At 45.5% G+C, this 16,812-nt stretch overlaps 1 protein-coding gene across 1 annotated transcript; it reads left to right on the top strand.

The window, feature by feature from the left end:
• The first annotated feature begins 9,754 nt into the window (after positions 1–9,754).
• LOC140650309 (ankyrin repeat domain-containing protein 9-like) lies at positions 9,755–10,645 on the top strand. The gene has a single exon (XM_072858439.1). The coding sequence runs from the start codon at positions 9,755–9,757 to the stop codon at positions 10,643–10,645; it is 891 nt and encodes a 296-aa protein (XP_072714540.1).
• Positions 10,646–16,812: the final 6,167 nt, after the last annotated feature.

Raw genomic sequence — 16,812 nt, forward strand, 5'->3', positions numbered from 1 at the left:
TGGATGACCAGCTGCAGGTTAGCAGGCTCTGAACTCATTAAATGTGGTAGTAGAAGCAATTTGTCACTGGCTGAGTCATCACAAGTGCCCTGTTCTGGGAATCTTTTCAATACAATTCTTTGAACAAAGCATTAGAGATAAGAAAGTCCAGAAGGCTCTTACTTGGACAAATACATTTTTCAGGTATTTCTGAAGTGCTTATTGTTGATCGGACTGTGCACTTATCCCAGATTAAAAGCCCATTGCAAAAAAACCCACTGGAAACTGCGGAGAACTTAGTGGTTATCTTTGGCTCTGGATGAAGTATATTGTCTATGAGACAACAAAATGCAGGGCCTAGGAACTGGCACTCTTGATGACTAAATTAACTTTGAAGTCTCTGTCAGCCTCTGAGGCCTCAGAAGACACTGCAAAGACTTCCTTAAATAATTTTGTAATGATAGTATGGCTGAAGATTGTTTTCAGTGATCTCTAACAGTTAATTATGGGATTACAACCTGGAGATTGTAAGGTTTAACAGAGCTGCTCACAATCTGGATTTTCCTTTTGCAACGGATTCGATAAAAATAATTTTTAAAATATGTTCATCCCTTTTTGGACCATGAGTTTTGCCAAAAGATGGAATGAAACTGCTATGTTCTGCAAAGCGTCTCAGCCTCAGCACTGGCATTTCCCACACACAAGTACACAGATGTTATGTGTCTGACAAGCTCTTGTTTGCAATACCTATACAGCACTAGAACTACTAAGAAGGTTCAGACAAATTTGTCATCATTGTGTTACAGATGGCACAGCTATAGTTTTTTATTTATTTGCCCATCTGCGTGGTGGTAGGACCTCAGAGTCGCAGTTTTGATGTAGTGTCAGCTGCTGCATGTGCACAGAACAAAGACCATAATGCTTACAGAAAAAATAAAATCTTACTTTGGAGACTGCAAAGCATTTAGCCTCGTTGATATTGTGTAGCACTGAATTCCCCAGGGTAATAATGGGTTGCATAAAAAAGCATTGCTTTTCATCAGTTTTGGAAACTAAATGTATTCATGCCTTCCTGAATGCTTTCTCAGTAGTTGTCAGCCTTGACATTTACATAGAGGTATGGTGAAACAGGGCACCGATACCCATAATCATCACGAGGAAGGAAAACGTCCAACAATATAAGACTGTCTCACAGTCTCAGCCATTCACTGGAAAAACAGCATCTGGTTCAATGTATCTGTAGGCACAGACTGTCTGCAAGGGCTTTTTGTTCTTTAAACAGAGCTCAGCTGACAGGTTACTTTCTGGAAGAGGCATGGTAATCTGTCTATTTATGTACTGTCTTTGAGAGATGTAGTCTCAATTTAGGACAGGAGTTGGGAACTGAAACAAATGGGCTCACGGAAATGGGAGACACCAGGATTTTTGGCATGCAGGCTCTGTGCAATCAGGTCTCAAAAGTATTTTTAAAAAAATGAATAAAATGAACCTTGTTGTTTTCATAGCTGATTAAACTGAGCTGGCATCTCATCCTCCAGACACGAGCATACTACTTGATCTAACCTATATTTGAAGAGATGTATGACATTCAGTGACAGTTAGAAACATCTTTACCCTTCCTTTGGAGTTATTCCAGTGTTTACTGAGTGCCTGCCTTTAGAAATGGGGAATCCCTCCCTGGGAGTTGACAGAGGAAAAGCATTGGATTCCTGGCAGTAGGGACTCTGCCCTGATCAGCCTTCAGCACCCGACAGTCTCCAGACTCTGGCAAGCCTGCCAGCTGCTCGCAAGCAGTTTCCCTGAAAATGGAGAGTTCAATAAGCCAAATAGCTTATTTGGGCCCTGGATCCTATATCTATGAAAGCCCCACTCAGAACACAGAGAGAAGGGTGGTACGAGCGGCACCTCATTGCTTTCTGTCTTCTCCAGCACCCTGAGAAAGTTCACTCTTCAATTCTGCCACCTCACTTGGGTCCTGCTCTTGACCCATCTCCTGGCCCAGCTCACTCTTTGTCCTAAGCCCATTCCAACTTGAGACCTCAGCACCCATCTTCCTTGCTCAGGCTTGTTCAGACCACGACACCTGCCTCCTGCAGCATTCCTCAGGAGGAAAATTGCTTTGGGAAAGACTCAATACTCCCACATCTCTCATCTGAAGGTAAGGGAGGTTTGTCTCGGAGTCGGGGGCCACAGCTAGTGTTATGCCATAGGTCTCTGCCACTCAGGTCACATAGTGACACCCAGACAGTCTTCAACACAACTTGTAGTTGGCCAGTGGCATGCAGTTAAGCACACTGAGGTTATGTATGCCAGAAGAGATGAGAGTGCCTCCAAAAATAAGCATTCAGCTTTCAGCTGGGGTAGAGATAGAGGCCTGCCACATATTTTATAACTTCTGTTCCTTAAAGCAAGAAGATGGATTAAAGGAACAAATATTCATCATAACTCAAGAAATGCTGTTAAAAATTTCCAATAATTGCTTGAGGGGCCAGAGTTCAGAACTTCGCTAACCCCATGGTATTTCATGCTTTGCCATCTGCATCTCTCTCAGCTACTCTTTCCAAGACATGGAGGATGTAACACGAAGTGTTAGCACTAGGTGACCACAATGTTACAGTGCCACAGATTTTGCTTAAGCATCCTGTGGGAAACAGAAGAAAACTTTGCAGATTTACCTAAGTAGTCTCAAGATCCATCTTCAGTCTTACACCTTCCTTCTTTCACTGTTGTGGAGATGCTATCACATTTGCAGCAGGCTCCACTTCGCCTTAAGTGTATTGCAAGGAAGCTCATCATCTGGCATTGCTCTCACGATGCTCATGTTGCATTGACCTATGCTCTTGGTGGCCATCACACTGTGTTGTTGCTTCTAAAAGGCTTGCCCCATATCCACATCCATAGATGCTGGAAGCATTTCCTGTATCAAGGGCTCTGTCTATACCCTGAGCTTAAAAGTGGACAAAGGAACAGGCGAAGGCACACTTGGCCCCCTTGATTTGTGCATTTTCTGTGCATGCTGTTTGTGGCTTGCTGCAGTAGAGCTCAGACTCATTGCAGTTGGGAAGTGAAGCTCTAGGTGAAACTTGGACACAACAGGCACACCCTTCGCAGGCTGGATAAACATGAATCTGCAGGAAAACAGTATGTTGCCCAGGCTCCCCTACCTCTTGTGAGTGCTCCAGGTCTTGGCACAAGGTGGAGGTGAGCATCTGAATGCAGCAGTATGAACAGGACAGATGTCTGTATTACATAATCCCATGGACATAAACTGAACATCCTCCATTTGTCTCTAGATGACTCCCTCTTACATATATTGCATATGATTCTCGCATTTTAGGTAGTTATCTTTCACTTCCAAACTTCTGCAGGTAAATAACCATCTGGGGATTGATTTGTTCTGCATACAGCACATCAGCTGGTCCCATTACATGTAATTCAAATGCTTTCCAAACTGGTAAAGCTCTGCTTATTTTCATTTCCAGCCTCTAGCCATATAGTCAGAGATTGTTTCACTCGTTGTTTGAATTCTGCAAGCAGAAGTGAAATATTCTGCAATTCAGGGCAGGTCAGACTAGATTTTTGCACCATCTCAAAGCCTTGTTTAGTCAGCTGGATGAATTAGAGCTGGTAAGCATGTAGCAGGATATAAAAGAAACCCTTCATGCTCCATAAAACCAGCCTTCTGTGTTAGCTATACTATTCCAGTTTCTTGGCATAGGTAAGCTGTCCACCATTTTCTTAGTAACTGGGCAGTTTCTTTTCTATCCAACACCTTCAGTCTTTGACCTTGGTTTTATCAGGTCTTTTAAGTCACACTCTTTTTCACCGCATCCCTGAGTTGGGATTCACCCTTGCCACCAGCTGAGTCTACCACTCTTTCCACAACCACAGCATTAAGAGCATGAAGAAACCAGAGAGGCGCAGCAGGGCTCTGCACAAGGGTGCTAACACATCACACAGCGTGCCCGCAAGCTGCACCGCGCAGTCTGGGCTGGATGTGGAAAGCAAGACACAGAGAGCATTGCTAGAGGCTCACCGTGGCTGAAGGGGTATCATCCATCACCTACAGATTAGGGTTTTTTCTGGAGGAAAGGAAGAAGACCAGCAAACAGGATACTGAAAAACAGCATACCTCTGAATCAAGAGATCAGGTTTCTGTAACTCTCTTCCTTTGTGCTCAGGCACCTGATACCTGGCAATGGCTTTGCTTCTTTGTGTGTCCTGTCTAGACCATCCTGTGCCCCTCCTGTGCAAAGTGCCTAGAGGAATTCACATCAGTTGTGCCCTGCAAACAGATGCCAATAAAGATCACTGAAGAAAGGCAAAAAGGGAGCAAGAAACATCTCACTGAAGTTTTTGACGTAGGATGCTGGAGATGGTCCCAATCTTCCTCAAAGCCTTTTGTTCTTCTGTCTCCCAAGCAGCATCTTCCTTGAAGTTTTTCACATGTGTGCCCAGGCAAAAGCGTGGTGGGAAGGAGCTGAGCTCAGCTCAAATTAGCCACTAGACCGCTGTGGCCTGTGGCATGCTTGCTCCTCTCTTCAAGGAAATGCCTTGTCCCATCAGCCAGTGAAACGACAAATGTGAAAGCCCCACTCCGAGGCAAACAAGCAATTTATCCTCAGTCCCAGAGACCAAAAGCTGCTGTTACTTTTGTCTGTTTCCAGAAGGTTTCTTCATCCATCCTTGACCACACAGTGCTCCTCATTGCTCCCTGTGTCTTTATACAGAGTGGCAGGAGGAAGAAATGACACAGAAAAGGTGGTAAGCCTAAGCCACATTCTCAGTAGTATGCAGTATGCAAAGCCTTTCTGCTTCGCTTTATTCCAGAGACAGGATCTGTTGAAACCCTCTATCCCTGCAGTACAGTATGGCCATTGCTAGTAACAGGCTGCAGGATTTGTACTCAGTTTGCAAAGGCTCAGCACTGAGGCTTGTCAGGCTTGCTTTGCCTGGACTTTTATTGACCTGCCTGCTGCTTTATTTTAATTTGGTTTATCTGTAAGAGCATTTTTTTCCTTCTGACCAGGTGGCTATGGCCTATTCGGTTTACTTTGATTAGCACTGTATGGTACAACCATAGTTTTATACGTATAGCAGTAACAAGTAGCTATTCTGTGCACCATGAGATGTTCACGACTCCAACTTAATATGCTAGAGTTAATAGAATTAATCATAGGCCTGGTATGACAGCAGAGGCCTTGAAAAGTGGAGGCACAGGATGCAGTGCAGAGGAGTACAGGCATGGGATGGTAAGAAATAGGACACAGGCTTGACTCTGGAGACCTCACAGCTACAAACAACTCACCTGTGGTCAGTTAAAGAAATGCAGATATAGAGCTGCACAAGAATGGTTTTAGGGGTAGCAAAAAGGACAAAGAAATAGTATCTTACATGCATATAATCAACATATATAGTAAATTTGGATGTAAAATTGAGTTTCAATCCAATGAAGAAAAAACAAGGTGTAAAAGCATGTTAACAATCATAAAACTGACCCCCAGAAGATTCTAGAGTGAGGAAGAAGAAACCATCACCATCAACCTCACACTCCTCCCACTGAAGGACTCCAGATGCTAACAATTCCCTGTAACACCCCCACCACCCCAGAATGAAACCACCAACCTCAGGACCCAGAGGAGCAAGGGCAGGGGGAGCATAACACCAGGAACAGGGTAGAAGCTAAGAAGTGTGTGCATAACTATTATTATTATTATTATTATTATTATTATTATTATTATTATTATTATTATTATTATTATTATTATTATTATTGAAACTTTTCCTGCATAGGCGTATTATTTATTTTTCTGTAATAATTAGACCTGGACTAATAATGATTTTTTTATTAGACTGCTAAGATTTCAGTTATACTAACAATAAATTCTTGTCTTTATATATAAGGTGGGTTTCCCTTTTGCCTAGAAACAGTATTTTGAGCATAACACTGTAAGAGGTTCCCAAATAACTCAGAAACACACTATATTTCTCACAGGCTCACAATAACCAAATCACTTTATGAGCTGAAATCACCATCAAAATGTGAAAAATGCATCTGCCCAGGAGAGGTCTAAAGAGGTTCTGCGTCTAAAGGAGAGGTTCTACCTCTTGGTCTCAGCTGAAATGGTAAATGGTGTTTTGGGTAATATAAACTTTTTTTTTCCAGTCTCACCCTTCAAAACTGTTCCTGCTCCTTTGGGTGCTCCCTCTATGAGTCAAAACTGATTGTACTCACCTTCTAGCCTGCACTTTGGAAAGAAGGAAGCCACAACAAATACCTTATGAGTTAGGATGCATTATTTTTAGCCACAGATCAAAATTTGGAGAAATAAACAGAAACTCCCAAACTCTTTATCTTCTTCCAGTTCCTCAGTAAAGCTTTCCAAGTTAATGTCTTCCATTTCTAATGAATCTAGAATGTTTTACAGATGCATTTCATTTGTAATAAAATTCAGAAGAGATGCACTGCCATCAAACATATGCCCTTGGCTTCAGCTTTTCTAAACCACTGAATAAAACAAGAACAGGCCAAGGACAGGAGCCAGCACGGCAGGCAGTACTCTGGCACGGGAGAGATCTGTGCCATTTAACACCACACAGAGATGGGCAAGCCATGCGAAGGACTCCCCTAGTTTTGTGCTGGGCTTCCTGGGCAGAATTACAGTGTAACCTGTAATTACAAGGTAACCCATAATTACAGATGTTTTCACATCCTGGACATCCTGGACCTGTGGTACAGAAGCAATTGCTGTAAGCCCACTGGACGTTCCTGATTCTGGGATTTTGGCTTCCCTCTCCTTGGAGATATTCGCAGGATATTTTCTCTTGACTTTTATGTTTCTTTGCACACATTAGGTTTGACATTGCAGCCACCCCTCAGTGACTGAGGGCTGTCCCTGAAAGGGTCTGGCTTCCTCATTTCTGCTCTCCTGGCTGAAGACTCCTGCACCGTCCCTTGTGCCAGACCAGCCTGTCCTGCAGCCTCAGGGTCAGCTGGGTCAGCAAGCAGAGTCAGTGCCAAATTATCCCTTCTCCATCTCCAAAAAATCATGGTCAACTTTCTGGTCCAAGTGAGCCTGTGAGCTTGCAGTCGCCAGGCTGGGGGCAAGGAAGGAGGGGGGATGCGCAGCACAGGCTGTGTCTCCCGGGGGCTGGATGGCCAAGGAAAGGAAGGCAAAGGTGTCCAGGTCTGCTGTGTGACACAGCCTACAGCAGGTGAAGTGCAGAAATTCATTTGCATTTTACTGCAAAATGACTGCCTGTAAGTCTCTGCACAGCAGAGGGACAGGAGGCACTATGAAAGCAGCTCTGCTCGGTCATCACCCTGCCGTAGCAGTGGCAGAACCACTTTGGTCGAGATGATTGCCATTGGTGATGTATTTAACATCAGAGAAGACGACTGTAAGCCTGCCCGTGCTGGGGTCAATATGCCATGGATTAAGCTGGGAGTGATAGCATGAGGGTACCTGGTACTAAAACACTAAGCTATAATGTCCTGTGAGAGTGTCTGCACGCTGAACCCCTACAGAGGAGCCAACACACTGTAATTCCCCTCTCAGTGTACTAAGCACTAACTTCCCTATACAGATGTACTCTGCATCTCAATTTATCATAGAATCATAGAATAGCTCGAGTTGGAACGGACCCATAAGGATCACCAAGTTCAACTCCCTGCTCCTCGCAGGACTACCTAAAACTAAACCGTATGACTTATAGCATTGTCCAGATGCTCCTTGAACTCTGACAGGCTTGGTGCTGTGACCACTTCCCTGGAGAGCCTTATCTAAACACCTGTAGCAGGTGAGGGCTGCTTAATGGCTATAACCCCTGGGCAAAGACACAGCAAGTCCTGGTTCAGTGCCCAGCCCCATCTGTGAGCTGCTCTGTAAAACTGGGCTATGTTAAGTGTGTGTGTGTGTTTTCCCATACCTGCAACATGGAAATAATGAAATCAATGTAATTCCTAGGGTATAGTCATGATTTACTAGTAGGAAATGCCCTGTGAGAGCTTTAGACAAAAGAGCCTAGCCACTTAAATACTAATTCCCGTCTCTTCTGAGTACGTAAGTCCAAGTTTCAGATGCTTTGGGTTAGCAACTGGAGAAACAAAATGTGTGTCTCCAAGTGCTCGACTAATGCCTGATCCAGAGCGTGCTGGAGTCAGTGGGAACCTCCCTGTGCACTTCAGTAGGCTTTGGATCTGGCCCTGAGCATGCACATAGTTTATTATGACCATGGGTACAAGACAGGTAATACCATGTGCAAATGACTATGTGCATGACTGTGTATGCATTTCCATGCATAACCACAGTAATGGTGGGCGAAAACTGGACATATACTTTTTTATTCCAACCGTATGAAAACTGGCCCTAACATGAAATGTTTGGGGTATAGACTTGAACATCCAGAACTTTGGAAGATGTGCTAGATCTAGACCCAGTTTTGTGAATGGCTTTGTTTTTCTCTTTGAATGACCCCAGACATCATTTAGATATTCAGATTTGATACTTGGATACCCTCTAGTTTGAATATACTGAATATATGTTTGTCTCCTTGCTAAATGAAAAAAGAATTCTTGATTTGCTGTATTTTCCCTGTTTTCCTATCAAGATGGTGAGATACCATCTTACTGCAATCTGTCGATTTATAAGATGCATGGAGGCTCTCCTTCCTTAAACACAAGTTGCCATAAAGGGTGCTTAGTTAATTTCTTTTCTGTGAATTTAATTTTGGTCAGGCCCTTCTGCCTCATCCAACAGGCGCTACACCCTCAAGCCTGTAGGGCTTGGTCCTCTGTGCCTTACCAGAAGGCTGCACAAGTCTGATTGCTTAATCCCACTTCCCCCCATTGCAACTGGCTCTGACCCCAGTCCTGGAGCACGACATCTGAGAAATGCTTAGAACAAAGCTCTCCATCCGCTAGTGGGGCTCGGCCATTAACCTTTTGTTAATGTACCTGCTGTGCAACAGAGAGGCACTTCAGATATTTCCTTGCTAAACAAAGACGGGCGTTTAAACCGAGCAATATGCTTTATGACTCTGGGCATGGTTACTCCACATCCTCTTTGACTCTTTTTTTCTGCAGAGATTGATGTTGGGATCTTAAACATCCCTAATGCCTTATAGACAATCCATTAACATCAGTGTCTCCTAAGTGGCTAGCCATACCATTATTTGTAAAATAGGGATCCCTTCCTAATGCTACGGCTACCAATCCCTTGATTTCCTGAGCATGTAATCAGGCGTATTATCAGCTGTGGAGCATTTTACATTGCTACATATTTTTTTACTATATAATGAGCTGCGTGTGTGTGAGTGACATACAAAAAATAGACGAATATTGCTATTGCACTTACTGCAATGTATGAGCTGATCTGGTTAGACACAAAATGCAGACAGAAATCTGCCTCACCTCTCAAGCTAATTTTAGTCTCTCCCTCTCTTCTCTCTAGCTGTGTGTGTATAAAATCACTTGCAGTCTGACAGCATTCCAGTAACCTGTGCCACGCGCAGAGCGGGATGTACTTACTAACCATCTGCTTGCATGGCATGGGTTAACTGAGCCTGTGGGATTGTGCTTACCTAAACAAAACCACTGCAGTGAGGGGAAAAACAATGAATGGGTGGAGATGATCAGCCCATGCATTCCAGCTAGTGCAGTCCAGGCAGCAATGACAGCCTGAAGGTTGCAGCAGCATCGGGATCTGCATTCCAAGTGCACAGATCTTACAGTGTGGAGTGATTTTACGTGGAGCTGCTCTTTATTTGCTGAGCCATGGCCAGTAACCAGGCCAGCCTGCAGGATGATCAGAGCAGGCACTGCAAGTTCTTATCCTATATGTTCTACCAGGCTGTGAGAGATCACAAGCCTGTGTGGATGCTGGAAGACATGAGAACTATGGAGTATTTTTACTGGGAGGAAAATGCCAGCCTAAGAACCTACTCACCTTCAGAAGCCCTTCTCTATGCAGTGGTGCATAACCACCTGCCTTACGCTCAGTATCTGCTGTCTCATTTTCCAGAGGAGGCTCTCAAGGTGCCTGGGGAACACTTCTGCTATTGCCCATCCTCTGCTCCTCACTTGGCCATGGCGGTCACATATGACAGGAGAGATATCTTGGGGCTGATCATCAAAATTGCACACAAGCTTCCCAGCTTGAACTCCTACATCAATAGGACTGGCTGCTTTCATCTGGAAGATGGGAAAACCCCCCTGCACCTTGCCTGCGAACTGCTGAGGTCAGAGACGGTCCTCATCCTCCTTGGAAATGGAGCCTCTCCCAGGATAGAGGACAGTAAAGGGCTTACCCCGCTGGACGTCATCCTGGAGCAGATGTGGGACTCCAAAGTCAATGTGGCATCAAAGAAGCTCTGCCTCGACTACCTCTTGCTCTTCATGCCCAACCCACAGTTTAAGATGCGGAAAGTTCTGCAGGAGCATCCGGACCACTGGACAGCTTTGCTGGGGGAAGACAAATTCAACAGCCTGGTGGGGAACACACCTGCTTCTTTATATCTGCAAGCTATGCAAACTATTCTCCAGACTCTTCCCCCCTCCCACTTCCCTAAAAGCATCCAGGAACTACCTATACCTCAGGCACTAAAGCCCTTACCATCCTATGGCAAAAAGCTACCGACAAAAAATGTGGTAAATGTTTTTCCTTGACTTTATTTGCCGGGTCGTGGATTTTCAAAGGCAACTTAGGGGAGCTGGTCATCCGCCACCCTCTGCATTTTAGTGTGATTTTAGTACTTAACCTATTAGGCTATGCTGGAAATCCAATATTTTGTGACAAGATTTTAAATGTCTTTTCTAATTGATTGCAGGCACAGCACTTTTAAAGGCAAAAGCCTTTCTTGTTTTCTGTTTGGTTGTGCATGTGAAGGGTTAACTGTAGTTGAGACTGTGTTATGTTTGGTTTCTTAGCTGTCAGCTAGTATCAGTGTACCTGAATTCCCAATACGATAACTGTATCCTGTGTAACATACCTGGGTAAAAAGGAACTACGTGCCCAGTGGGATTTTCAAATGGTCTAACTATGGGACTGTGTTCTGCTAGAGCTGGGAGAAATACCATCCTGTACCAACAGGGTTCAAACGTCAGGTTTCCTTTCTAACAATGATCCAGCATCTTCTAGTAATAACCAAAAAGTCCATGGCTGATGCTGCAGGGACGTAGAGGCAGTACTGCAGGACACCTGATTTTACTGAGTTACTTTACAGAAGGTCATAGCGTGGAGGGCATGAGTTCAGAGAGGGGCAGTGAGTGTATATTCTTTGTGGGGGGGATAGAGATGGGCAGAATAGCTCAGGGAAAGCATCCTGTCTCACCTGGGAGTGAGGGGGTTAAAGGCAATCCCAGCCCTGATGCCTCTACAGACTTGTGCAATGGGGAAGGAACCATTTTCCCTGCTGTCCAGTAAACAAATGGAAATCAGAGCAGGGCCAGTGGAAGCCCTGTCCTTCATAAGTGACATTATTTCTCCTTGACTTGTGTTTTAGGGCTGAACATATCTCCACAAGAGATGTAGCTCACTGACTTGATTTCCCAGTGGGTCTCAGAGCCACCGGCATTTGCTAGTTATGCTAAGCTGGGGTATGATGTTCTGCTGTTACAAGTTGTCACTTGTTGTCAGTTAGAGTATTTTTGCCACCCAGGTCCAGACAGAGGGCCTGATCCTGGAAAATACAAAAAGTTCCTATTGACCCCCCTGGGCACTGCAGGAAGGGTATGTTTGCAGAAAACAGGGCTGGGGTTGCCCTGCTTTCTGGGGAGCTCTGCGCCTCGCTGCCTGGGCAGAACCCTGTCTGTTCAAGGCACTGGTCCTGCTCTCCCGGCCATGCTCAGCACTAACGGAGCAGTGGCAGGATCCCAACTCCCCTTGGGGGACATCCCTTATTTTGGACCCCAACGTTCTCCTCTCTTTGTAAGCGCAACCCTCTGCTCTGCTGAAGTAGCGTAACCCATTTCCCCAGATCCATACTGAACCGCAGTGAAGAAACCACTCATCTCTTTAAATAAATTTGGAGCTGAAGACTGTGGGGCACAAACCCCTTTTAGCAAGGTGCTGGCTAAGAAAGGATGTGTGTTCACCTCTCAATAGCTCTGTGCAAAAATGGCTCATGTCTCATCTGGCTAATTCCCTGCCTGTGCCAAGGCGGCTGTGCTGGAGCTGCACCCTTTCTTCCATCAGCACAGGGAGCACTTCCGCTCGGTTTCCCTGGGCACGGGGTACCTCGCGTGTGCCAGGACGCTGGCGATGCCAGCCACGGCCAGGTGGAGATTTCCTGCAGGGCTGTGCAATGTGCCGGGCACAGCCAATTGGAACATCCTTTTGGAGACACCGGGATGCTCCTCCCAGACGTCCCTTCCCACGTACCATGGAAGAACCTCGGTGCCGGTGCCGCCCGTGCTGCGCTAGGTGAAGATGCAGGCTTGCTTGTGAGATGGAGAAAATGCCAGCCCAGCCCTAAAAGTGGCAAGCAGGCCACGAAGGGGTTAACCCTTCTCCTGAAATCCCACATCCCTGGTGCTGCAGTGTCCTTCCACCCCTGCCCCTGGGGACTTGCATGTCTTTCCCCATCTGTGTCTATTCCTCCTTGTGCAATGGGGGAGGGAGTGAATGGTGGTGGAGAAATTCAGGGTCAATCTCGGGCGAGCGTTTTGCGGAGAGGCTGTTCGCTCGGCAGCCTCTGTGGCAGGTGTAGGCTGCCACAGCTTGGGAAGCAAAGCAGAGCCCAAGGCAGATTTGCATTATAAGCAGTGTCTGAGCTGCTTCTGCCAAGCCCTGCAGGCTCCCCAGCCCTGGCAGCTCCCAGAAACCCAGAGCTGGAGGCAGAGGACAAAGCAGGCACTCACTGCCCAAGGCTGATGAGAGCAACTACGCAGAGCACGGCCCCTGTGGCACCCCTGGAGTCCAGAGGAGCAGGATTGGGTTTGTCCCCAGCAGCAATGCAGTATCTCATCTGGATGTCGGTGGGCGAGAGGCAGAGGAGGCTGGTGATGGATATTATTAGAATAGTAATTAGGGCCCAGGAGCAGAGATCCCAGGGAAGGAGGGAAGGGAAATCATCAACTGTTATTGCACTGGCTCAAAACCATGAGAGTTTTGGTGCTATAAAGAGTTTCAGAAAAGACAGGAGGGAGGGGAAGGCTGTTTGACTTAGGAATCAAAGGAGGCAGGTAGGGATTCTTGGCATTAATGAGGTAGCACTTTCTAATAAGGCAGGGGTCTGTACCCAGAGAGCCAGAGCAACCCACTGGGAGCAAGCGGATCTAAAATGGTGCAAGGATCTCTTGTTGACCGTAACAGTTGTGGGTCATTGCAAAGGTCAGGGTTCAGGCACCTCAGGCTTGATGGGTGGATTTGTAGCAGGCAGCAGGATGCTTGTGTGCATGCATTTGTCCATGCGTGGGGCTACCCTCTATCCACCAGCCCAGACAGAGGATAAGAGATGGATTCTCAGCAACTGCTCAAGGAACTCAAATTCTGGGGCATATCTGCATCTGGTACCACAGGTTGGAAGAAAGCTGCTGGCCTGTTGTTGTCTAATATGCAAAAACTCTGCTGTGCTCAGCCCAGCACGCAACAGGCAGCTACCCACACTGGAAAGATCACTCCACAGCCCTCTCACTCCTCCTTTTCCTTGTGACCTCTTGTGACCCCTTGTGATCTCTTGTGACCATTTTAACAAGAGATCAAGCACCAGCTGGCCCTCAGCTGCTGAGCTACCATCTGACCTCCATGTGTGGTCCCACTGGGCCAGATTTTAGGGCCATTAGCATTGTGGTGATGACTCTTTCCATCACCTGTAGCGATATGAGTGCAGGATGGGGCGTTCTTCTGCTGGAGTGGAGGAATCTTCTCTCTAAACCTGGTTTGCTTATCTTGCAGTGACCTGCCTGTTAGTTTGAGATCCCATTTGTCTTCCTGCTCAGTACAGTGACATTACATCAAATACAGCCAAATCTACCTCAGCCCCGTCTGTGTTGATTTTTTTTCTCCATTCTTTCCAAGCTTGGTCATTAGCAAAAGTAAACTCAAAATATTTTCCAAACTTCCTGCAACCTGACAGTCCGTAGTCTTGAAAAATCCCTATGCTTGCATGACAAACATGTTAGTGACTTTGTTAATCAAAAAGGGTGCTAGGTGCTGTGTAGTGATGTTTACATTTTGCATATGTACATACTGAGTAAGTGTAGCTAAGATCTTTATTTCTGAACTTGGGAAAAAGAATAAAAGCGAGTGAGAAAAGGGAGAGGGCAAAGTCTTTGCTAATCTTTGGATTACAGGTTAGCTCTGCAGGTTACATCTTTTTATTTTCAATTTTGAGGAGCAGCATTGTAAGGATCTGAGTTGTGTGTATGTGACTTCAGTTTCGATGAGTATCACTTCAGTGAGCACGGCGAGCGACTTGGTGTGCATGCGTGCGTGTGTGTGCGTGTGTAAACGTGTGGGCCCATGTGTGCACATGTATGTCTGTGTCTCTGTCTGCCCTCTCCTGGTAAAACTCATAACTGACTTACAGTACTTGTACACATCAGTGATCAATGCCTTAAGAAAGCAGCCTTTTCACGAGATAAGTGTGTGTCCCAAGCTCTGTGCTGCTAACAGGTAAGGACATTTCTTCTTCTCTTGTAAAGAGGCAGCAGCTTTGCTCTTGAAACGGGTGTTTTACCCCTGAACACCTACCACAAGGGCTTCTGCTCGCCAACAGCCACAACCATCCAGTGAAGGGTTTGTGATAGCAGCCACATTTTATTCTCGAATTCATTTTTTTTAATAAAATCTATTAAACAGACTTCTTTGTCTTTCTTTTCTCTGGGCTGCCAGCAAAATTCAGCCACCTATGACTACCTAACCCTATGCTTCTGTCTATTTCTGCAGCACCATTAGCAGGAAGGACAGGCCAGATTCTGACCTCAGTTACAGCTCTTTACACCTGAAGTAACGCTTTTTAAGTCAATTGCATCACTCCCGATGTTTGTTGGTCTAAAGGAAAACAGAAACTGTTTGTGCACTTACATTCTTCAAGGCTCCATAACTCTGACTTCAGCGTATAAATAAATGTGATCCTTAATCCCTGAAAACATTTTTTACATTTTTCGTACTTTGAATGTATATAGATATATATTTTCCATCTCTCTAACACCGCTGGGCATTTCCCTGTTCCCAGTTCCCTTGGCTTTTTTGGAGTCAGCATGACAGTGCCAGATGCTGTTTTTCACTGATTAAGGCCGAATGTTGCCATGCCCAAGTACAAATGAATGTTCATTGTATGATACGACTTTCTTATAAAGCCATACTTTTGTAATTTTGGTTTCTCTTTTTTAGGGAAAAAAAAATCTTCCATATAATTGTGTTTGTACATTACTCACTGCATGATTAAAGATAAAAAGATTGTAACGTGCTGGGAATAAAATATACATACATACCCTGATATAATTAGGTATATTAGCTGTGAAAATCATTTAATCTGATTGTATTACTGTAATAAACTTGCAGTATAAACTTGATGTGTCTTTTATTAGACAGTTGGTCAAAACCACCCACCAGTATCTATTGCTTTTGCTTTGGCTCATCTTGGTGTTTGATGATTTCATTCTGACTGCTGAGCCATTACCTCCAAAAATGTGATCTGAGGAAGATAATATTTTCCTTCACAGGCTTGCAATAGCTGGCTGTGCTGCTGGGGATGACCCCAAGTGATGAGGTGAACCCACATTTCACAGATCTGCTGCAAGGTGGTGATGAATCAGAAGAAGGGGGTCAACAGGGGCAAGTGGTAATTGGTTTTGGAGATTTTCATCTTTTAGGTTTGAGTTCAGCTCATGGCAGCTTATGACAAAGTTGTTTACAGTGAATATTACAGTGCCAGCAGCCTCCTTTCCCTGTCTGGTTTGTATGCAGCCAACAAGCTCCTTTCCTTCCTAAGGTTTTTCTCTGTGAGGAAGGATGCCCTGGAAAGGCTTCCAGCACCAACTCCAACTGCTCCAGTAAGCTCTGCTGCTGCTGAAGGTCCTCAGGCAGATGTGCACCTTGCACCCACTGTGCCACCTCCCTCGGGGTAACAATCCACCAGCTTCTGTGCACAAACACGGACCACCCAGCTCCTCCTCTGCCCTGCCAAAAACAGCTACCCAAAGCATTTCAGATGACAGTATCACAGAGCTTGGACTCCACCGCCAGCTGTACCCACAGATCTCCTCAGTGCGCACTAGTACATACAAGCTATAACCCAAGGAATTTGTATTTTAGCCTGTGCTTGCATAACAAGTTATTGGTTTCATGACGAATGAAGAGAGGGGAATTGTTTTCACTGATCTCACTTAAAAAAGACTATCTCCTTGCCTTCACAGTGGGAGATTTAGCCCTGAACTACTTCACCTCAAGAATGCAGTCCCCAGAGATGTAAGTTTTCTGGCTTATTTACTTCCACCTTTCCTGTATTTGAGAATGAGAAGCTGATTCAATTTCTCTCGTGCCCTGGCAGCTCTGCTGAGCCTGACTATCGGGGCACTAGTGAGTGGCTCTGGCAGCTGAGGGAGCCCTGGGCTGACACATCCCTCAGAGCCAGTCTCATCTAGGTATCAGGTTTTTTACAACTGTAGTTAGTTGTAGCCCACACACCAGCAGGCAGCAAGACAAGTATTTGAATAGAGAGAGAAATTTAAAGGGTATATTCCCTTGTGCAGGCGGAAGCACTGTCAGAAGTAGCTGATGCATTGACCAAAATCCTGCCCACTCCTCTGTTACTTGACTGCACCTCCCTGAGTGAGTCACCCCAAATGCAGCTGATAGGTTTGGCACATCCCATACTAGCCCATGTCTG

This window comes from Ciconia boyciana, chromosome 3, assembly GCF_034638445.1.
Source record: "Ciconia boyciana chromosome 3, ASM3463844v1, whole genome shotgun sequence".
NCBI classification, from domain to species: Eukaryota; Metazoa; Chordata; class Aves; order Ciconiiformes; family Ciconiidae; genus Ciconia; species Ciconia boyciana.

Excerpts from the sequence above, each read along its gene's own strand:
- LOC140650309 (XM_072858439.1), top strand. The coding sequence starts at position 9,755 with ATGGCCAGTAACCAGGCCAGCCTGCAGGATGATCAGAGCAGGCACTGC.